General features: G+C 33.5%; 2 protein-coding genes across 6 annotated transcripts in view; one reads left to right on the top strand and one right to left on the bottom strand.

Annotated features, from left to right (window-relative positions):
- SGTB (small glutamine rich tetratricopeptide repeat co-chaperone beta) overlaps window positions 1–5,075 on the top strand; it is a 44,737-nt gene extending 39,662 nt beyond the window's left edge. For both annotated transcript variants that reach the window (XM_045565617.1, XM_045565618.1), the window contains exons 9-11: window positions 1,125–1,162; window positions 1,406–1,489; window positions 2,958–5,075. In XM_045565617.1, the coding sequence (XP_045421573.1) occupies window positions 1,125–1,162; window positions 1,406–1,489; window positions 2,958–3,069 (234 nt within the window). In that variant the 3' untranslated portion in view covers window positions 3,070–5,075. The remainder of the gene's footprint in view (window positions 1–1,124; window positions 1,163–1,405; window positions 1,490–2,957) is intronic.
- Window positions 5,076–5,997: 922 nt separating this feature from the next.
- The window catches only part of TRAPPC13 (trafficking protein particle complex subunit 13), a 38,343-nt gene continuing 19,709 nt past the window's right edge, over window positions 5,998–24,631 (bottom strand). The window contains exons 5-13 of one of the 4 annotated variants that reach the window (XM_045565613.1): window positions 22,574–22,701; window positions 19,795–19,867; window positions 18,699–18,743; window positions 15,580–15,597; window positions 13,563–13,696; window positions 11,756–11,954; window positions 10,504–10,604; window positions 7,810–7,960; window positions 5,998–7,694 (exon numbers count right to left, since the gene is read on the bottom strand). In XM_045565613.1, coding sequence (XP_045421569.1) covers window positions 7,587–7,694; window positions 7,810–7,960; window positions 10,504–10,604; window positions 11,756–11,954; window positions 13,563–13,696; window positions 15,580–15,597; window positions 18,699–18,743; window positions 19,795–19,867; window positions 22,574–22,701 — 957 coding nt within the window. In that variant the 3' untranslated portion in view covers window positions 5,998–7,586. The remainder of the gene's footprint in view (window positions 7,695–7,809; window positions 7,961–10,503; window positions 10,605–11,755; window positions 11,955–13,562; window positions 13,697–15,579; window positions 15,598–18,698; window positions 18,744–19,794; window positions 19,868–22,573; window positions 22,702–24,631) is intronic. The other 3 variants (XM_045565614.1, XM_045565615.1, XM_045565616.1) reach the window with 3 other exon arrangements.

Raw genomic sequence — 24,631 nt, 5'->3', positions numbered from 1 at the left:
TGCTCCCTTCACCTCTCTTCCCTCCATGTAACCCTGACCCTGGAGGGCCAGAACTCTAGGTCAGGAAGCTGGGGAAAGAAGAGTAGAAGCACTATAGGAAAAAGAGCAGCCACTTGCAACTGGCCAATCTGTTAGCATGCCCATGCTGGGGAGAGGAAACGTTTTACCTGTAAATGAACTTTTATATATTTGGTTGTTACACTGAGACATTAATTACTGAACTGGAGGTCATTTTATAATTTACAGTGACAGGAAGTGACCGGAGAAGTCATAGAATCTGTTCTAAACTTCTTCTAGGTCCTAGATTCTGGGAGAAGGGGAAGAACTACTTTCATAAAACAGGTTTAAAGGGATTGTGAAATAAAATGCTTTGTGTTTACAGCTCATGAATCCTGCTTTTCCTATGTAATGCCTATAGTACTCATGGGTTGGCTGAGAGGCACCAATCTGGACTGAGACTTGAGGAAAGTTATTGAACTATTTGCAAGTCAAACAATTATGTTTCTGGTAATAAAAGAAAGTGGTGGTTCTGCTCAACACCTCATTTAGGGTCAGCAAATAAAAACTAAGTACTGTCTGCAAAGATTGAGACTAAATTCAAATTTTATAGGGATATTGTTGACAGTACCAATTTGAGGTAAAAAAAAAAAAACAACAGGTATGCTTTCAAGAGGAAGTTTTAAAAGTGTATGTGCATATCATTACTCACCCAACTGTAAGCACAGGAAGGATTGAAACTACTGGGCCCATGGAGCAAAGTCACATCTCTTAAGAGTACTCTTTTAGAGTGGACCCTCTCAAGTGTTAGAGATTCTTTAACTATAAAGTTTCTATTTTTCCTTTTAGCTTAATTGATCTGATCAGTAGTAATAAGTAAACTGCTGTCAATAACTTTAATTTATAGTGTTTTGTAATCTCTTTATCCTTGCAAAGTCTTTTTATTGCCACTTTTTCTAGTAGGTCCTCTTTTTTACATTCCCATTTACTCTGTATAGGACACTAAAACTCTACAAAAATGTTAGTACATACATGGTTTAGCTTTCATTCCTCTATTAAAAAAATATTTGTTAAAAATCCCTGAATATTAACCACCTTTAATGGGAGGTGCTATTTCTCAATTCCAGGCAGCAAGTTTAATGCAGAACCCTCAAGTTCAACAGCTGTAAGTATATAGAAGGAACTTATTACATTACCCCCTCCTACTTGCCAGGGTTCTAATTTGACCACATTAGCTCAAAAATGATAAAACTACCCTGAATGTCAGTCATTTTAAAGTTAAAGCCACACACATTTGGCCTAACTTCTTATATAATGTGAGTATATTTTACTTACTTTTCCTTGGCTAATTATCGTATTTATTATGAATATATGCCAGTCCCAGTGATATGTCTCTTGCATACTCTAGAATGTCAGGAATGATGACAAATGCCATTGGCGGACCTGCTGCTGGAGTTGGGGGCCTAACTGACCTGTCAAGCCTCATCCAAGCGTAAGTATTTTTTAAAAACTGAAATAGTGGAAATGTATATTTTACAGTTTGTCTCTAAGGTAAAGGACCAGGGCTCATTAGCCTCCTTAAAGTTACTAAATCTTAAAGTAGTTCATAGATTCAAATCACTTACCAGACTGAAGGGAAGGAATCCAGACCTGGGTTGTCTGGCCAGCTCTGTCTCTTGAGAAACGTAATTATGTATTCAATATGCTTTTTTTTTTTTTTTGCTGCCATCTTAATAAGGCAGGTGAGGGAGATATTAGAATAATAGGTAATTTGCATCCCTATGCAATAGCTAAAGAAACTGATGTACAGGTTGGTGACTTACTAAGGGTGTTAGAGCATCCATGGAAAAACTACGTCCACATGTAGTCTTTTGATTTGCAGCCTAATTTTTTGTTACTTGATTATGTTGTTAGTATGAAATTAGAGTCCTCAGTTTCTTAAGTGGGGATGTCAATACTATCATCTTTATGTACAGAAGGTCTTAAGGATTGGTAACCTGGTATTTTCGAGCGCGTGGAGAGAAACTTTAAAAATCACATGCCTAAATATATTGTGATCTCATGTATAAAGCAGTTAATCCCCCATTTTTCCCAATGAAGATCCAAGGAAAAGTTTTTCAGCAGACTTGAGTAACTACTCAGGGGTGCAGACAAAAGTCAGTTGTCTACTTAAAATCTATATTAATTTAGATGTACATATATATTTTAAAATCATGTTACATATTTTAATGTTCAGACAATTTAGGAAACTATTCAAACTTTTTTAGTGCTTGTCAACACTTAAAGAAAATCCTTTTATCTTTTACTTGAGCACATTACCTTCTCTTCCATCCAGATTACTGAAGATACTTTGTTTTTTGAATGTGTCTGATGTTGTCACTGGAAATTTTGTATGAAGCCATAAGTACCATTTGTTGTTTGTGATCAGGACCATGTAACCACTTAGAATATTGCATTTTTAGAATTATCTTTAAGTGGCATGGTTATAGTGATGTCTAACACTTGCAATTGAGGGTCCCACACTCAGGAATTTGAGTTAAACTTGTTTGCATTTTGAAAATCAGTTGTTAGGTAACCTTTGTAAGCATCCCAAACTGGCATGTCATATGAAAGATTATTAAGACTTAACTACAAAAGCATTGTGTTTGAGCACATACAATAAAAGCATATTGTTTTAGCCCTTTGTTTATTTGTGATTAAGCACTAGATGGGTAGATTTCACCTAATTCAGGCAATCATTTCTTAGTTCGGGTGTTTTGTTTCTTATGAAGAACATTGCAATGTAATAATGCTATATGGAGGCACTGGTAAACTTGCAGATACTAAAGTTGTGGTTCTAAAACTTATTTTTATAGAAAAAGCCCCCTCTGGGTAGTTCCTATATTTTCTACAGTTCTTTTTGTGTGGGTCCTACGTGACTGGCAATTCCCTGTTCATACTACTTTGCTTCTTTACTACAGGGGACAGCAGTTTGCTCAGCAGATACAACAACAGAATCCTGAACTTATAGAGCAACTGAGAAATCACATCCGGAGCAGATCATTCAGCAGCAGCACTGACGAGCATTCCTGATTTGACCAGGGACCTTAGCCCAGAATGCAAATGGTTTCTGGCTCTGAAGTATTCCCTGTAGATAGTATCCCCTAACCCCCAAACAAAAACAACAAACAGAACACCATATCTGATCTTTGAAAGACTTGAGCATAACATGACTTCTTTGGAAATGAATGATGAATAGCCATGTTAAGTGCCAATATAGCACTGGAACAAGGTTCCATTTTCAAACTTTTATCATATTTGTATATTAGACTTAATAGCAGAGTATATTTATTGAACAGTAGGGCTGCTTATTGGTGAGTTCTTTAGTTCTGAATTCCTTGAAGCAAAGTTTTCTGAGCAGGGAGATGACCAAAAGAAAGGTTTCCCATGCTGGTTTAGAAGAAAGATACTTGCCATTGAGCAGCTTTTCAAGAGAGAAGACATTTGTTATCTAGGTTTAGCTTTGGTAAGTGCTATCAGTAATGAATACATAACATGGGAGCCAATATTGTCTTTCATGCTGTTCTGATGAATGACAGGGAATCTTAAGAGCTGGTAGAAAGTAGCATTCAGTGCAATGGATGTTTTAAAAAGAAAAAATAGATAATGTGAATGTATAGAAAGCGAAGGTAGGATGCTCAGGTTTTCTGCATAGATCTTAACTCGTCTGCAGTTTGGTATGGATAACGTTAGCGTGGCCACTTATGCTAAGTACATAATAAGATACATTTAGAAATCCTTAATAGCACTGGTTAGATCAGTCATATAACTGACTTAATTATCACAATTTCCCCAGTGGTAACCTTACCTTGGAAACTATCAAATACACCTATATTTAAATAAGCCAGAGGGTTGGCCTTAAGGATTTTCTAAGTGGCATTTAATTATGTGCCCACAAACACCGAGTTTTTAAAAATTTAGTAATTATTTGATAGATAACAAAACACATCTGTCACTAACATTGCTTGTTCATGTAATTCTCTGCAATAATTTGGCTTGGCATGTCAGTCTTATGCTTAACATAATTTAAATTTGATGCAATTTAAACATAACAGGAGATTTACATATTTTATTATGAATTAAATGCCATATTAGAAGTTAAGAGAAGTGGCATTAGGTATTAATTACAGTGATGGATGAAACAGTTCAGTTCCAACTGGAATTTTTTGTTTGTTAATCATGAAATTAGTGAAGTAGGGCTTCACATGTAAATGATTTCACAAGTATCATGAGGGAAAACTAAAAAAGTAATATAAAATTAAGTCAGTAATAGCGGTAATGAACAGGCCTTTACTATAACTGTTCTCCTCTAAAGGCTAATTATTTGGTATTTAGAAGTTTAAAAACCAACTTTTTCTTTTTCTCTTCATGACAATAGAAAACAGTGGTTATATAATTTCACTTTAAGAATCACCTGGGGAATTCATTAAAAATGTAGATTCAGGGCCACACCTTCAATTTTGTTTAGTAGCTCCTACAATAAGGCCTAGAAATGCCATGTTAAACAGCACATCGGGTGGTTCTGATGTAGGTTCAAGACTCTAATTTAGAGCAACACCAGGTTAGAGGTTTCTCACTTAGACCAGCAAATACTAAGCCCCTGGGCTAAGGCTAAAATAAAGATCTATACGAACCCATAGTTCTGGCCAGAGAAGATCAGGACTTAAACCTTAGACCCTCTGAGATTAAATCTCCAATATTCCATCTAACCCAACTTAATTTTTCATGAAGTTAGAATCAGCCCCTAGTGTTCAAGTGTGATACAGAATGAAGGACAACTACTAATCACATAGAAGTTATGACTGTGATTTAAAAAAAAAAGGCAAAGTAGATTCTTAGTTAAAATTAGTCATTCTTATCCAGTATTGAATAAGAAGTTAAAGTTTCTAGCATAACTATCTTGAGTGCATTAAAAATGCTTTCAGATCAGTAGATGATAAGCCTTACTAGGAAAACAGAAAATACAAGTTAACAGTATCAGAAATAAAAGAGGGGGATACAGTACAGACCCAGTAGATATTAAAAGGATAATTAGAAAACACTAAGACCAACTCTAGATCTATATATTTAGCTACTTAGACCAACAATTCCTTATAAGATACAGACCAACAAAGCTCACTGAAGAAACAAATAACCTGAATAGACCTGTATTTATTGAGGAAATTGAATTTGTAGTTAAAATACTCCCAGAAAAGAAAATTACAGGCTCAGAAAACTTCAGTGGTGAATTTTACCAGACACTTATGAGAGAAATAATATCAATTCTATACAATCTCTTCCAGAAAACAGAAGAGGAAATACTTCCTAACTCATTTTATTTGGGCAGTATTACCCTGATAAAATCAGACAAAGACATAAGAAAAAACACTTTAAAACAATGTCTTCATGTGCTAATATCTATAGTTAGCTATATTTTTACATGAAATAATGGGAATTGGTATATTTCTTCCATTTCATTTTTCTAATGTTTCTTAGCTAATATACCACTTACAATAAATTCAATGTAGATTTCCACTTACCTGAAATTCCATTCTATTTAAGGCATTTTTGCTCTTCAAATACCATGATCACTTTGGAATCATTGCATTGAAAGCTATTTCAAGACAGTTTTGCATGGTTGGATTGTGCTAGCTACTTTTAAAATTATAAGGAATGCCTCATATATTTTCTTGCCTGTCTGGAAAATATAGTTGCTGTCTAACTAGAGAAACAAGAGAGCATTAAATCTTTAAGCATTCTACAAAATGCTTGACTTCCAGTAACCACATTTCACTGTAGTAGCTATAGTTGTTATGATGCTATGTAAAACTGAACATGTCCTTTATATGCAAATCACATTCTCATTTAATGGACCAACTTGTTTATCTAATTTTATATAGTTTAAACAGATTCTTCCTTTCTGAGGTGGCATTATCTAGCCCTTACTTAAAAGTATGAGTATGTGACTAGGCTATCGCTTATAAACAGAAGACTGTAATTAAATCAAAGTATATAGCAGATTCCAAGTGACCATCATGTTACTTTTAAGATGTGAAACACATTGAAACAGAAGGTTCGGTCATGAGATGATACTTGAAAAACAATCCAAGTACCCAGTGTAGTGGCTATAAAGTCTTATTTCATCATTTAATCAATCTTAATCATTCTGAAAGAAAGACAGACCTCAATTTTACACTGCTTGCACTTTATTTTGCACAAACATTTCATTCATTATTATTCCATTTTGAGGTGCAAATCTTCTGAATGTAGCTTTTATTTTGAACCAGTTTGTCATGGCAATAAATAATTATGCATCTAATATAAACCAATTTTTGTATTTGACTTAATACACTCTTATACTTAAGAAATTATTACTAATATATATATATACACACACACATTCTTGAATTTCAATTTACCAAAATAGGATAGCTTTTATTTAACAACATAAGCTTTTGTTTTCCTGACAAAATATTGAAACTTTTTGTTACATTCATGTTGCAAAGTTGTTTACAACTCTGTTAACTTTCTAACTGCTTTGTTCATGGCCTAGGTGAACAAATGTGATTACATGAAGATAAAGTTTTATAATACATGATGTGGAGTTCAAAATCAAATGCCATTCACATTCTTAGGGGATTATTTAATAGTTTTTTTTAGAAAAAAGATCAAATATCAGAAGCTAGGAATTCTTTAAATATACCTTACCAAAATAAGTGGCTTATTTTTCAATGGGAAAAAAGCCCAGGAATTTTGGGCTTAGAAAATTCTTAGACTTCTTAGTTAAAAGTTAATGGAATCATCGACAACCTAAGAAATAAAACCAATTCTGATCTGCTGTTCAGTACCTCAAAGTGAGATGTGTGTGTTTGTACGTATATACAAACACAGACACATATCAATACAGTAATTTTGAAAACAACTAGAAAAGCTTATACTGTGTTAGCAAAATAACAGATTATAGGACTACCCCTGTTATTTTAAACAAACTCCTGTTGACTGAGGAGCTAGGAAAAAAACCTGGAGTTAACTGAAATATTTCTAAACAAAGTATTATGAGAATTCTGAAGTTCTAAGAAACAACTGTATCTTCTAGATTGAGGTCAGCAAACTATGGCCAGCAAGCCAAATCCAGCCAGCTGCCTGCTTTTGTAAGCGCCGCTGTACTTTTTTGCCTACTGTCCTGCTCTTGCATTACAGTGGCAGAGTTCAGTATTTGTGACAGAAACCATATGGCCTGCAAAGCCTAAAATATTTAGTATCTTGTCCTTTACATAAAGTTTGCTGACCCCTATTCTAGATACTTGCTAGAGACAAATGGTCTAAATAGTCATCTCAAATGAAACAAGATAATATGCGTAGAAAATATACAAATGTTCATTTAGAACATAAGATAAAATCAGTAGACAGTTTTTTTCAAAACAAATATTTAATAGTTTAACTGTTTTACAGGACAGGAATTTAAATAATATATATTTATTTTTGTTGACTTGATCGTTTTACAAAGGTGACAAAGATACAGAAAGCAGTTCTGCAAAACTAAATGAAAACTGTAACATTGGAAATTTTCTTCAGCTTTCCACTTGAATGGCCGAAGATACCACACAGACTTGTGCGATGTCATCATATTCGTATGTTCTCTTTAAGAATGTGTCTGTTAGTCTTAAGCCAGAGATGCTCTATTGAGAGAAAGATAAAGGACTCAATTTTCATTCATTCAGGGAAAATATGGTCATAATAAATTACTACAAGTTAACAGTGCTCATATATTGGAATTTTTGAAAAGAAGCATACTTGCAGTCCCTGTACTGAAGACAGTAGCGTAAGGGCAAGGCAGAGAGAAGAACTTGGATGCAGCTTTCCAAGCTGTCTTCCTGAAATCCCACACCAGTGGATAGAATTGGTATTGCACATTTCCAAAACCAGATCCATAGTCCTTTCACTGCTAGAAAAATTAGAAGAACAGGAATAAATCTTGTTCATTTCACAAAGAAGGACTGTGATATTTCTTCCACTACTGCCAGTAAATTTATTTTCTGGGTGTCCAGGAGAATAAAAGCCAGAAAGAGAGCTATAAAGCTATTATACCATTTTTATTTCACTTAAGACAGAATCCGAGGCCGGGCGCGGTGGCTCACGCCTGTAATCCTAGCTCTGGGAGGCCGAGGCGGGTGGATCGCTCGAGGTCAGGAGTTCGAGACCAGCCTGAGCAAGAGTGAGACCCCGTCTCTACCAAAAATAGAAAGAAATTATCTGGCCAACTAAAAAAATATATATACAAAAAAATTAGCCGGGCATGGTGGCTCATGCCTGTAGTCCCAGCTACTCGGGAGGCTGAGGCAGTAGGATCGCTTAAGCCCAGGAGTCTGAGGTTGCTGTGAGCTAGGCTGATGCCACGGCACTCACTCTAGCCCGGGCAACAAAGTGAGACTCTGTCTCAAAAAAAAAAAAAAAAAAAAAAAGACAGAATCCGGAAAATGAAAGGAGATGGCACCTTGTAGAGCTTAAAATGGCCCCAGACTGATCTGCCAATCTACATGTTGGCTTTCTGGTTCTATCACTGAACACTGGCTCCCTGGTGCTGATCTGTTAACAGCTTTGCCATTCTTCTGGGAGACTTCCAGATATTTGTGTCTAATCTTGTGGCTATTTCTGTTAGGTACTCTACAGGAAAGAAAAAGACAACTGATTCTGGTCTAGTGCTTTTGATATTTAATCTGTGTTGCTTTACCATGCAGATGACTTAGAAAATGACTGACAAGATTAACAAGATGTAAATACTATTTAGGTTTTCTCACTGTATTATTGAAAAGACTGCTTCTGCTTATAATAGACAATATTAGTTCAGCTTAAACATGTTAAGTTTTAAAAAAAATTAATGAAAATATGTACACTGCTTTTTAAAAAATAATCAAAAGGCCCATAATGAAAAATAGTCTCCTACTCTACCACCACTCATGGCTACTTTTACCTCTTTAGCTTTTTTGCCCGCTTATATAGTTGGCTCCATATTTTAAAATACTTGTTTAAATTTTAATTTGACTTTTTAAGTCATATTGACTTTATGATATTAAATTTTGTATGTCTCTATCTTCCTAACAAACATTTGAAATGCCCACTATTTCAGAAACCAGGGTAGAGGTACTACATGAATTTTCTCATTAATTCTACAAAAATCTAGTAAGATGTATAGATGTTTTTGTGTGTGTGCGTAGAGATAGGCAATAACATTTTCATAGATGAGGAAACTAGTAAGAAAAAAGTGCTTTTAGGAAAACTTATTTGAATCACCAGAAGTTAAAATGAACACCAAAAAAGTTAAAAAATTTTTTTTTACAGCACTTTGTTGGTCAATAAACTGATTTGCTGTACCTGAAAAAAACAAAAATCCCCTAACACCCATTATGCACAGAGTGTTTGCCCTGTGTGTTGTATACAGAGCTCTTATTATGAGGAAGACACTGCATTTACAAAGCTGGGCAAAACACATTCCTTCTCTTTAATAATTCACAATCCAGTAGGGAAGAGATTAATACTTATAGCAATATATGAGTGTCACTAAAACACTAAGTTAAAATTTGCTATGATAGGAAAGGAATGATTAGCTGTGCTTGGGAGGCTCTTGGTAGCTTCATAGAGGAAGTAGGTATTTCTGTAATTTTGAAGGATAAATATTTCTTATCTCCCTAACACCAAAAAGTCAGAATGGATATGGAATTAAAAAGATTATATATTCACACTATGAGGGTTGGGATTCATCACTACAATATTATCAAAATGCCCCAAATAATATATACATATCAAGTGGTAATATAATACAAGTAGTAGCAAAAGTGATAAGACTCGGTTTTAATTCTAGGTTTTTCTGGTTTCAAAGTCCTGTGTTCTTTTCCTTCCCAATAGCTAGATTATGCTCTTTCTTTACTATTAAAACCCTGTTTTCCAATCTATGATTATCCCTTATATTAAATTCATAGTCAATTTTTGGTTTCTTAATATTTAAGATGCAGCTTAGATATGACTCAAAACATCTATCTAATTTAAATCTATAATGTATTATTCCATAAGAACCTATTAGTTCATATTTTAGTAAGCTGAAGTGTGAAGGAAATGTAAACAATGAAAAGAATGTAAATTTTGAAGTCAGATACACTTAGTTTCAAATTCTGTCCCCATCTTTTCTAGCTCTCTGAGATTGAATAAGTCACTTAACCTCCGAGTTGGTTTTGTCTTGCATAGAATGTGAATAATTAACGCCCACCTCATAGAGTGTGATGCATGAATGAAATAAAATACAGAAAATGCCTAATACAGTAGGCACTCAAAAATATGTAATATATTGCTACAGATGAAGAGCTTTTCAACATTAACATCAGAGAAGGCTATCAAGAGGAAAGTTAAAAAGAGACAGCGTATTAAAAAGATTTTGAAATTCTCTTTTAGGTAGGTGAGGAGGAAAGGACATCCATCCACAAACACTGGCATTACCTGCAGTTTGTTATTTTACAAGTAATATGAAAAGGTTCTTCTAGGTTTACGGTATCTGGGATTGCCTCCAAAGACAACCTAACATCTCCATAACCTGGAGCCTAAGAAAACAAGCAACACAGTTAATATATATCTATTACAAAACCTTTCAATTTTAATGAAGGTACAATGCCAGCACATTCACGCAACAGTTGTTGGGTCCCCAAGCTAATGTTCTGAGAAAATACTTCTGATTTATTCTACTGTTAACCTCATCCTAACTTATTTTGCTGCTACTACCTGTGGAACAGCCCTGCAAACCTGGACTGTTTTTGTTATAATTCCCCTTTATTTGGTAGAGTTAAGATGAATCTCATAGTTAAGTAGTCAGTAAAGACATTTCAGGTAATCTGATGTGGAAGGGATGCTTTCCAGAGATTCTGTAACTCTAAATAGGCAAGGTTACAGCCTGAAGAGAGATGAAGATCACAACTGAAATGAGGCAGGAAGAAAATCATGTCTTTTCACAAGACACATAGGTAAGGATGGACTATAGAAACATCAAGGCTTGGAACATGCCACGGCAAAAAGATAACTAATTGCTATATTTTAAAGTAGGTCCAGTAGGATCAGCATCTTTTTTTAAAAATTATTGCCTCAAACAGTGAAAGAAAAGTAAAATTTAGGATATGTCAGAATAGATAATATTCAGTATAAAAGGAGGATCCTGTAGCATATTCTAACAACAATAAGAAAAGGAAGACTAGTAACTACCCCTACTCTCAGAGCAGAAATTAAGTAAATTATCCAACCAATGCTTATGGATAACTCTAGTGGAACTTACCTTCTGAGTTTCAGATGCCTCAGATTTTTAACATCTTAAAGAAGGTATGAACTGAATAGGTGAATGTTGTATGTCCAAGAGGTTCAGGACATTGCAAAAAAGAAAACCTTAATGTATTTGGAAGTCATCTGACTGGTAAGCATGAATTATCAAAGGAGGGAACAACTGATAGGCAGTTAATTTTGTTTGGTAAAGTAAAAAACACATGTATCAGAGATAAATTATATTAACATTTGAACATTTTTCATTCATTCCAATACCAGTTTTCTACCTAGAGATTAGTGAAACTATTAGTCTTTTCTTCTCTAGTAATATTAATGCCTTTATAGTACTCTAGAGTTTACCGATAGATGTAGGAAAATGTAAGTTGTTCTAACTGCCTTTCCCCCTCCACACCAAAACCTCCACTGAAGTTTTTTCCAAACTCACCATTCTTTGAAGTTGGCTGGTCTGTAACCTTCCCCTTTCACCTAGATTTGTTTTCCATACTATATCCAATTTTCCAATTACTGTTACTCCCTTAATGATGCCTGCTTTTTCTGCAAACTCCTTCTTAGGCTTTAGGCAGTATAAATACTGGCGTGTATCCATTGGCTGCAAATATGCTCTTGACCCAAATGTTGATACACTGAGAGAGAGAGAGAGAAAGAGAGAGAGAGAGATATGAAGAAAATTCTCTAGCATCTTTTAAAAGAAAAATCATGCCTGTGATTATTCCTTTTGGACAAGAACTGGATGATTTACCCTCCAAAGATCTAGAATAGAACAGGTCAGTAGTTTCAACACAAATTAAAAAAATTATAATGAGAGGATTTATTTTTCTTTAATTTCTTCCAGTTGACATGGAAAATCTTGTGGTTCTTTTATAACAAAATGTAATGTATTACCTGAAATATTAGATGTCTATCATATTACCTAAAATATTGGACATCAATTAACTGAAAAGTACAACAGAAATCAGAACCTTAAGTATCCTGTCCCTTTTCTCTGTAATTATCAAATAGTTTAGAATAAGAAGAGATATACCATTCTAAACTAAGTAATCATTTTCAAAATGAACTAAAAGATCTGAAAAAGAATAGAAAATTGTTTTTTCCTCAGTGGAAGTGAGGGAGGCTATGAACTTTTCTGTATGTAACCACCATAATAATATAAAAGTAATTTTCTTTTTCATTTCTTTTTTTTTTTGAGACAGGGTCCTGCTCTGTTGCCCTAGGCTGGAGTACAGTGTCCTGATAATAGCTCACTGCAGCCTCAAACTCCTGGGCTCATGCAATGCTCCCACCTCAGCCTCCCGAGTAGCTGGGAGTATACACGTACACCGCCATTTTCAATTTTTTTTTCATTTTTTGTAGAGATGGATCTTGCTATGCTGCCCAGGGTGGTCTTGAACTCCTGGCTTCAAGTGATCCTCCTGCCTTGGTCTCCTAAAGTGCTGGGATTACAGGTGTAAGCCAAACTTTTCATTCTTGATTAAGAAAATCAGGTACTTTCCCCAGCTATTGCCTTATCTATTTTACTGTTAAGCCTACATTTATTCTTCCTGTTCTAAATTAGCTACAGACATATGTATTTCCTTTTCACAAAAAAATTAGGTCATCTATTATGTCCACTTCTTTTGATATTGAGAATATTTCTTTTTCAAACTCATGCTCACCTTTACCCTAACTTCTCCACATTCCTTCTCATGCCTCAGTTTTATCATTTGCAGAATAACGATGATAGGTTTTATATTTACCTCAATGAATTATGAGACTTAAAGAACAAGTGCTTTGAATAGTGAAACATAAAATGCAAAGGGCTAGGATCTTTATTTTTATGTGGAGGGAGGGATGAATAGGTGAACATGGGAGATTTTTAGGAAAGTCAAACTATTTTATATAATATAGTAATGGTGGATACATGTCATTCATTACATATTTGTCAAAACCTATAGAACATACAACATAAAATGTAAACCCTAATGTAAACTATGAACTTTAGTTAATAATCAGTATCAATAGTGGTTCATCAATTGTAACAAATGTGCCACATTAACATAAGACATAAATAATAGAAACTGTGAGGGGTGGAAGAGGGTAAATGGAACTCTACTTTCCAATTGATTTTTCTGTGAACCTAAAACTTCTTTAAAAAAATAAAGTCTATTAATTAAAATAAACCACTCAAGAGTAATGGATGTTAGAAAGCATGTATCTTTCAAAACAAGAACAAACACTTCACAATTAATATTTACCATTCTCCAGCTTGGCTGACGGAATTTAATTCTGTTACATTGTACATTATAGATGGCTCCAATGAAACTTTCTCCATAAACATAGGTGAGGTTGTAATATTCTGAATCTGGGCTTCGAGAAATACTTCATCAGTCTGAGGATATGAAAAAAAATATCCACCAAAGTGTGATGGTCTTTAAAATACTTATCTCAACAAAAATATCTTATCTATATGAAGAAAAAAATATTAACCACATATGTGATTAGTTCATGCCTGCAAATCAAAGTTATTATAATTAATGCAAGAAAAGAAATCTTCATCCCAACATAATTAACAGGGGCAAAGTCAAGTGTTAGTCAACTGATACCTTGTCAAACAATGGATGGGGGATAACTATATTTTGTATTAACATCCAAAAATATTTATTTAACTGGAATTTCATTCACAAATATACTAAATCTTTTAGTAAGGCATTAACATTTAAAATGTTAAAATGTGCTTTAGCATTAAACATATACCTATGCATCTTTAATTTCAGTGTTAAGATAATTAGGTCTTCATTATAATATTCCAGCATACTATAACTTCAATTATCATATTACTTCAATTTATATAGTTTAGTGACCACTAGTAAATATGAATAATCTATTTTACAATCTGAAAGGTTTTAACTTTTTAAATTAGAGCAAGTTTGTGAGTGGTCATTAGTGATTTCTTGCTCATTTAAAATGTGTATTTAAAGGTAACAAAAGATATTGTGTATTATACCTGATAATCTTAGAGCTTTTACATTAAGCAAAAGGTATTTCATAGCCTTAGTGATAGATCTGAAAACTGATGCTATTCTGCAATATTTCAGTCATTGGGTAACTTAAATAATTTTACATAAATTTTTAATTCCCTGATTATGCTAAACTTTCTTATTTTTATGCTATTTGGTTATTATTTTCTGTGTGTAACTGAAGTATAATAGACTAACCTGGTTTATCTTTGAAACAAATATACATAAAAAATAATATATTAAGGGTATTCAAGAATTATTTTTTCAAGTTTCATAATAATATATATATTATGCAGAAATAACATAAACTATAACAAGAAAAATTTGGCACTTATGAGCTTTAACACTAATGCCAGGAAAATAAAAATAATTTGCAAAAATATAATGATGAAGTTGTAATTTAATGTATTATCTAAAATAAAACAGATTCTTTAGTCTTTGCAACATGTGCTCATATGAAAATAGAAATACAATGATTTATTAGTTCAAAAAATGTTCTGTTACTTTTTCTTAAAAAATAATGTATCCCATCAATCCATTGCTTTTTAAAAAAACCCATAAATCCACATTTCAGTTTATAAAATGCAGTTTTCTGCATAAATTTAAGAAGAGCTTAGATAAAATGAAAGAAAAGCAGCATAATGGAAAATCAAGTTAGTTTGAACAGTTAAAGTAATTTGACATTTAAAAAATTAAGAATTCAGTGCTAAGGCAATTGGTATTATTACATATATAATGTGATATAAGCAAATGCTGCTTATTGTAAATTTGAAAATAAGATTTTAGCCAATTTGGGAAAATTTCTTCTGAATAATTTTATCAAAAGGCATTGTTACCTGACCCAGACCTAAGGCTAAAACCACTGTGCATCTGAAAATGAATTTCAATTATACAGTCTATTCAAAGAACTGAAGGATAGGATACTAGGGTATTTTACAGTAAGATGCTGAAAATCCCAAGGCTATTTTAAACAAGGTTAATATGCCTCTTTTAAAAATCACCTAAAGAAGAAACACTAAAAATGAGAATTTGTTTCAATGTGACAATTTAATTTTTGATATATTTTTCCCCACAGAATAAGACAATAGATATGATACAAAAAGTACATACAAATTATATACATCTTTCTGAAGTCACATGGGTGGTATTCACAACTAACTGGTTTTCCACTATGTTTTATAAAGAGAGATTAGTTAGGCAGAGTCCAAAAGTGGTAAGAAAAGCATATAAAATTTATAATAAAAAATCAAATTACCACAGAACTGAGGTCACTCTAATGGAAAAATAAAAAAGAAAAATTAGAAAAATCAGAGTTAAATGTTAAAGAAAAAGAATAACTTTAAAATAAAATGCATTTCTGCATTTTTTTAATTCACTAAACAAGACAGCATTAGTAAACAAGAAAGTAAACAGGAAGCAACATAAAGAAATATGACAAACTTTTTCTAAAAAGGTAAAACTGCTAAGGTTAAATGACAATGGAATAGAGAAGAACACTATGGCTGAATACTCAAACAGGAGCAAATTGTTAAGGGCACATTTTGGGGCAGAGAGGTATATCTCATACTTTTCTAGTTCTAGAAATTCCTAGAAATTCTTCACCTACATTGTAATTCTTCATAGATGACTTAGGATGGATATACACTGTCTTCTACATTCAGAATAGATAACCTTCTCCTAAATTTATCTAATAATGGGATCCTTTTTTTAAAGGAGCACTTTGGGTAACTAGAATCCCATGGATCACACTTCACAGAATACTGGGCTAGACCACTTCAAATGATTGAGAATTTATTCTCTTCTTCTTAGATTTCATGGTTAGCCTTTTAAAAATATATTATTTCTAAAGCTACTTACTTATCAAGGACAATCACAACACTTGCTTTATCAAATGCATAGCTGGAAATCATTTTTCACCTGTGTTCCCAGAGTATAAGTATACTTCATGATTTGGCGGGAGGTGTGTGGAAGGGGCTTCTATTATAGTTATATCATGTCAGTCTCCCTGAGGATGCAAATTCCTTGAGGATTGGGAAGATGTTCAGTTTATATTTATTTCTTTTCAGTACCTGGAATGGGGGCTCTGTACCCAGCAGGTGATGAAATGTTGAATCCTACCTTTTAATCTCACTAGTCTTCTTGCAAGGCTTTTTTATCTTAGAAGACTACAACAAAGCTTTTCATGAACTTGTTTTCCTTTAGATGATTCATACATTATTAGCATTAATAAAAGCAACATCAAAAAATAATGTTTCAGACAGATGTGGGCCCAATAATAGTAATTGTACAAGGACTATAACACAGAATAATAAGCATCACCTACTGATTGGTATGGTTTACTAAACTACAATCTACCTTAAATTCCTGGTTGGAGTCAAGAGAATCTGCCTCATGCTACCAGTGGAACAGTATTTGTTTGCCCAAAAGGTAATATGAAGTATCTTAGAGACCCTAAATGCTTTTTGTTCACTCTTGGTTTTTAAAGAGATATCTATTTTCAAAAGTTCAGAATTTACCTAAAATTTTTTGACTGAAGTCTGTTGGCAAAGTTTAAAGATTATGTTTACATATAATGTTAACTGAAAAAGGCAGCAAACAAAATTGTCATGATTATAAAAACAGAATATTATATATAAATGAATAAAGACTGTAAGAGAATATGGATTAATGAAAAACCAATTCCTTGCTGGTGTGGTGGAATTGTGGATTTTTAAAATTTCTTTATGGGGAACATGTCACTTCTATGACATTTATGGAATATCTAGCAATTTAAAAAACTATTTGCAAATCACTCTGAATATTTGTGTTATAAAACTACTTGACAAGTATCTTAATGTACTACCACATTTTTAACAAAGAAAACCTAAAATAGCTTAATTTGTGCCTAAAGCCAATTATAAAAGTAAAATCCACCTATAGTCCTATTTGTTTTTAATTTTCTAATATATTTATTCTAATGGAATAGTTAACATTTTCTTCTCATAGTATAAATGAAAACTATTTTCTAGCAAAATGATAAATTGGACTATTTAAAATTCACAAAGCTGAATAGCTATAATTAATCAACAGTATGCCATAAATTATAAAAGAAGGGGGAATAAATATGTAGTATCCCAACTCACCTATACCCCAAAAAGAATCATCAATTCTTTAAACATGTAGTAATTTCCTTGATGAGGCTGTACCCTCCCATCAAATATGTATACTCTTCACTATGTACCTAACACTCCATGTACATTTGTAACCCTGCTTGCAATGTCACTGCTCTGACATACATTTCTTCCAGATTCTACTCCTGTTCCCCTTTTCTTCCATAAAGCTTTTTTGAACTACGCTAAGATCTTGTCCGCAGAGCTCCTGTAGCACATCTTTTTATGTCATTCTTGTTTTAGATTCAATATATACGATTCTGGGAAGTTTTGTTATATGCATTTTTTTCCTTTCTCCTAATAGGTCTTTGCTAGAGGTCAGGTTCCTTAACTTTGACAAATCTTAGAAATCCTAGTTGTAATACAAACTTTTTACTGAGTAAAAATATGTATCAGATTTGCCACCTGACTGCAATTTTCTGATCTTCAGGTTTTAGAGTAATAGAGATATAACGCTCATTTCAAAATACTGCATGTGGATCTCTTTGAATTAATCACTGAGGTAGGAAACACAATTTTGAGGGGAATCAGAGGGTCATCAGGAAATCTGATTTTTCTGCAGTTCTAGAAGCCATGATAAAATAGAAGTTTGGAAAGGAAATCCAAGCAATAAATCCTTTCTCCTATGGCAAGTTCTATTTTATTTCTTTTGTTAGGACAGAAGATAGATCATCTTGTATTCTAAAAGTTACTTCTTTCTCCCGAGGAGCTTCTCAAGCCACTTTACCAAACTCAGTAACCTAACTCTGGCTGGCACACTGACTTCCCAGGAAATAGTTTAATGTGCTGTGCTTTTCTTGTCAATATTTTTTCATGTGAATATTAAACCTATTTTGAAGAGTTAGCTCTACTAATTCAACTTTTGGAATATCCAGAACCACACTGTGAACATTCAACAAATTGCTAGTGTTAAACAGTAACAACCACCATTAAGTGGAATTATAGGGCAATCATTTAAAGAAAAGGGATGAAAACCTTACAAAATTAACAACGAGAATAAAAGTCAAGACATACTGATTCCATGTAGGTCGAAAAAGGCAGAGTAAAAGGACCCACAGTGAAATGATTCACTTTTAATTTAATTTTATGCCCATATTTTCCACAAATAATTCACAGTCATAGCAGCAATTTATTTCAATATGATAAGGAATGTAATACATCAGATTTTTAGTCAAATAAGATTTTAATGTTTAATTTGAAATCCCATTAAGTACTCAATCCTTACCTCTGCATTGTAAAATTTGGTTTTCACATCCAGTGGTTTGAGAACCTGGTTAAATAAAACATATCAATCAGGAGATTCTTATCATGTTACCATTTTTAAAAAATTTGTTTTAAATCACAGGGCTTGAATTTATCAAAGCCATTTTCCAATTTTAATTCTTTTTTTTTTCAATTTCAGCATATTATGGGGGTACAAAAGTTTAGGTTACGTATATTTCCCCTGCTCTACCCCCCCCCAATTTTAATTCTTAAAGACTTTTCTCATGAGTATGAGATAGTCTTGCCAAAAAAAGTCCCCAATGCATTTTTTGAAAGGCTACCACCATTTCTTGACTGAGTGATAGTTACATGGGTGTTTATTCCATAACAGTTGATTTAACTGAACACATATATCTTGTGTATGTTTCTATTTGTATATTACACAAAAACTGTGTACAAAAAAAGCAACTGAACCTTTTTTCTCCAAAAGGCATACAAATGAATGATGTAGCAAAACAATGGCAAAAATTTTTTCCCTATTAATAGTACTTTTTCTTCTACTTACAGAGGAATGAAAACTATACATATAGCATATTTAGATCTATATTTATATACATATATGTGGCATTCTTCTCTCCCCACCCATACAGATAAATGTGTTAAACCACTGGTTTTTAACTATTTCTGATGGACTTTGAAAATTATATATTAATAGAAAATTCTACCTGAAGTTCCAGTGATTCACGGAGTCCTTAAGCAAAGGTCCACTTACTCCAAGTCAATAATTTCTCATTTAAATTTCTTTAGAAATTTGACACTATTTACACTCACTTTATTGGACTTAACCCTTGTCTAGATTCTTGTGTTTTGTCAAATCATAAAAATAAGCTTTTTCGGGGGATAAAAACCTTCAAGTTTCATTACCAAAACAATACATTGGCAGTGACAATCTCTCTGCTTTTATTTAACTTGATTTAGTCTGACTTTAGATTACTAGTTGGATGACAAATCCAAAAATATTTGGAGCTTGTTTTCCCTGCAGATAAACAGGAGTAACTGCATACATCCAGGGGAAAAAATGGCATATGAAAACTATTTCCCACTGTCATATTCAATACCTGAAATTTGAAGAATTTTCTAAAATACATTTTTTCTCCACCCTGAGTTGTATAACTCACGGCACACACCAAGCTGAAACAGAAAGATGTCTTAATGATTCTGAATCATTTTCAATTTTATTTAATAATAAATCTAATGCACCTGAATTCTACTAACACATTTGGAAAACATTTATATCAATGATGTGGAAGTGTGGCCAAATGAAATTAAAACAGGAAAAAAAATGTTCTAGCAGATGTTGATAGAACTATATAAACAAGAAAGCTCTGATTAGTAAAATGAGATATAGCATTTTTGGTTCAGGAAGTTGGAAACTTTTTCTCTGAAAAGTGAAATATATTCCAAAATAAATTTCAGAATAACCAAATAGTTGAATGTAAAAAATAAGTTCATATAAAGTAGAAAAAAACATGAATTTTTTATAAATTCCAGAACAGACTTAACATAAATGCAATGGAAAAGAAATGACTGTTATATAAAAATTTTTAAATTTCATGTATCAAAAACACTAAAACAAAAAAGAAGACTACAAACTAGGATGAAATACTTGTAACAATATGAGAAAATGATTAGATGGTAATATACACAAGGTTCTTGTAAGTCAATAAACATCAACATCCCACTCAAAATATAAGGACAGGAATACATAGATAAATCACAGTACCATAACTGGCTAACAAAAATATGAAATGTTCAGTCTCATAAGTAGTCAAATTAAAATAAATAGAAGATTTTTCCATCTGTCAAGATTTGGCAACTGTTAGAACTGATGAATTCAGTAAAGTTGCATGATATAAAATCAATACACAAAAATCAGTAGCATTTCTATACACCAACAGCAAACAATCAGAAAAAGAAATCAAGTGAGCAATTTGGTGGCTAGGCATGGTGGCTCACACTTGTAATCCTAGGACTCTGTAAAGCCAAGGTGAGAGGATTATTCAAGGTCAGGAGTTCTAGACCAGCCTGAGCAAGAGCCAGACCCTGTCTCAACTAAAAATAGAAAAATTAGCCCGGCACCTTGGTGCACTCCTGTAGTCCCAGCTACTCGGGAGGCTGAGGCAAGAGGATCAGTGGAGCCCAGGAGTTTGAGGTTGCTGTGAGCTAGGTCGATGCCATGGCACTGTAGCCCATAAACTCTGTGTCAAAACAAACAAACAAAACCAAAAAAACTTCCTGGGCTCAAGTTATCCTCCCGCCTCAGCCTCCCAAATAGCTAGGACTCACAGGCATGTGCCACCACACCCAGCTAATTATTTTTATTTTTGTAGAGATGGGGGTCTCACTAGGTTTGTTGGCCATGCTAGTGTTGAACTCCAGGCCTCAAGTGATCCTCCTGCCATGGCCTCGCAAAGTGCTGGGATTATAGGCATGAGCTACCACACCTGGCCAGATTTGAATTTTATGTCTTCTTAACTAGCTGTTCAATTATACAAGTCTCATTTTCTGTAAAATGTGAATTTTATACATTTATTACCGTTTCAATAAATTTAATTTCAACAAATATTGACCTCTCTGCTCGATCTTGGAGAAATAGCAGACTTCATGGACCTTATACTTTAATGAGGAAGGCAGGCAGGCACTCAATAAATAATTATAAGTATAAAAGACATTTTAAAAATGGCAAGTTGTGGGTGCTACAGGATATCCACAAAGGGGGATTTAATCTAGTCTAGGAAGTTAGGAAAACCTCTTTGAGGAAGTCATACTGAAAGTGAGATAAGGAAGAGAAGTGTTAGTAAACTAAACAAAATGCCATAGGCATTCCTTTGTAAAGGAAGAACACATTTGAAGCCATGGAGTTTAGAGGTAAAAGTCCAATATGACTGCAGTGTAGAGAGGGAGGGAAGAGTGTTAAAGGTGAGAATTACAGTGGTTGGTAAGGATAGATTTGTAAAACATATACAAAGAAAATTTCCTACGGGCAATGGGACTTAAGGGATTTATACAAGATCACATAATAAATCATGAAGCTGAAATTTGAACTCCAGGAAATCTGACTCCAAAGCTCATGTCAATCACAGAATATGTATTAAAAAGTGCCTACAACAGAGTTTGTCACCGAAATTAACTGATTAAATAATAGCTAATATTATATACTCTAAGGGGCACAAAGAAGAGATGCAAAAGTGGTGATGGAAGTGGCAATGAAGAAGAGATAAGTAAGAGATATTTAGCAGAACTAATAGGATTCTGTGTATTGACTGGATGGGGTGCTAAAGGAGATGAAGAAATCTAGAATTACTTCAGATGGCTAAAATTTCCATATTTGCCCCTCAGACTGAAAGAAAAATAGAGCACTCACATATGTAGGCCAGGAATACAGAATTTGAGATTTTTTTTTTTTTCACTTTCTTACTTTGGTTCTATATTTCTGAGTTCTCAGGGCAAACTATATATACTCAGTTAAATACAAAACTGAAAAACTGAATTTAAAAATAAATACTATGTACAGTAGTTACTAACATTTCAAAATATGATAAATGTACTTTTAGACAGATTACTACCTGGGTTTTAAACATCTGTATGGTTTATCATTTTTTAGAGAAGACTATACATGGAAAAATGGAAGAAGAGATAAATGATGATAAACTAGTTTTTCTTCCTACAAAACAGACATTTTGTTTAAAGTTTGTTTCTGGAAAGCATGTAAACATGAAACAACATTTCTTTTGAAGTAGGTCCCTAGGCTTTATGATACGTGAAAAGAAAGCAACAATTTCAAATAAAGTAATCTATAAATAAAAGCCTTTGAGAACTAGTAAAATTAGTCCTTACATGTGTGTTCCAATTTCCTTTACTTCATGGTGTATGACATCATCAATACAACAATCGGGTTTAAGTTCAGCCACTGCAGCATTGGAGGCTGAAAGATTTAAACGCTGAGAACTTGTCTGAAGATCAGCCTTGAAAGAAAGAGGTTAAAAAAAAAAAAAAATCCAAATGAGATTATCTACAGGGTAGGTGTGAACGGGTATAGGTGGAAAGAATAGGAGAATAGGAACAAGGACAGACGGATGAACGGGGAGTAACACTTCTCTATGTAAACCTTTCTTTATAGCTCTGATGCTTAAAACCACAGCAATGGTTTTCATACACACACACACACACACACACACACACACACACACACACACACACAAAATAAAGAATAAAATCAAGGGGAAGTAGGGAGAATCCAAAATAGAATACAAACAGTAACAAATGAACCTAACCATATTACAAATAAAGAATAGAACCACACTAAGGGGGAGGGTAGGGGGAGAAAAAGAACTAACCTAGGTAAGTTTGGAAAACAAAGCCTTGACTGTAGTCTAAGGCTAAAGACAAAAAGAATGGTACACAAATGTACCCTAGCTAGTACATGTGTTTTTTCACAGGGGTATGGGGTAGCAATCCTGAAACTATTTTATGTGTATGCTAGGAGTAAAGAAAACAATAAATATATTGTGGATAACGAGAAATAGGTTTCTTACTTTCAGAGAAAAAAAGGTATAAATAAGGAAAGGTGGAAGGCTGCAATGAAGCCTTTGGTGTTGAACTGGGAGACAAGGGATCAGTATGAACATACGGTTTGTAAACATATATACAGATGGACTTTACCAAAACAAATACAGATAGATGTGTACGCATGTGCTAGTATACAGCACTAAAAGATAATCATTCAGAACAATAAAGTTAGATGTTAGAGACCAATTGATTTACATAAGAACTAGAGAACATTGAAGTTATCAACTAAGAAAGTACCACCTTCTCTAAAGTAGCACTTTTGTCCCACCCAGTTACTATTATATTCCTCTTTATTTCCTTTTGAACATTTATCACTACTTGTCATCAATAGCACCCTCCCTTATCTCAGTTACTTTACATTACATTCAACTTTTCCTTCCTTTGTAACATTTATCACAATCTATAATTACCTTATCTATGATTTTGTTTACCTGTTTGTTTCTGTCTCCCCTACCAGAAAGGTCTATGGAGGCAGGAACCTCTTCTCTTCTCTTGCTCACCACTATAGCACGGTGCCTGACACATATTAATAAATATTTGTTGAATACTGAATGAATGAAGTTATGATAAAACTTCAAGGCAAATGTCAAGAAAAAAGCAAAGATCACATCTGGTCATGTGGATTAATGGAGGTTTTTATGTAAGAGCTAGGATTCCTTCTTTTAAGTTTTTGTTTCTTTTAAAAAACAACTCTGCAGTTATTTCTAATCTAACATTCTCAATGCTCGTCACTTAAAGTAGGATATTTATTAGTGCTGTCTCTTTTGTTAAAGTAGGATATTTATTAGTGCTATCTCTTTTGTTACTGTATTCAATTATAAAATAATAGTAGCTCACATTTATTGGGTACTATGTGCAAGGCCCTGTTTTAAGCACATTACTCATTTAATCACCATAATCCTGAAGTACGTAGTAGTATCATCCCTATTTTCCAGACAGTGAAACCAAGGCACAGAAAAGTAACAACTTTCCAAAGGTTATACAACTAATAACTAATGAAGCTGAGACTCAAAGTTTCTTAAACATTTTTGAAATTAGAGAATGGCAGGGGACAGGGGTGGGTGAGTGGAAAAAGAAATACTAGCTTTCTGTCCAACATGTTTTCCTATGTGTCTTATGTGTCACTTTAATCATAACTGCAGTTTTTGGATGAGTAGGATTTGAATAGGCAGAGAGGAAAGGGGGCAGGAGGAATCATTCCAAATAAGTTGAACAAAGCCAGCAAAACACATGTGTGAAAGATCAAGATGTCTTCAGAGGCCATCAAGAATGATACTTAAGGGCCAGGCACAGTGGCTCACACCTGTAACACCAGCACTTTGGGAG

The sequence above is a fragment of the Lemur catta genome, chromosome 12 (assembly GCF_020740605.2).
Source record: "Lemur catta isolate mLemCat1 chromosome 12, mLemCat1.pri, whole genome shotgun sequence".
Taxonomy (NCBI): domain Eukaryota; kingdom Metazoa; phylum Chordata; class Mammalia; order Primates; family Lemuridae; genus Lemur; species Lemur catta.
This window is presented reverse-complemented; position numbering and strand designations above follow the sequence as displayed.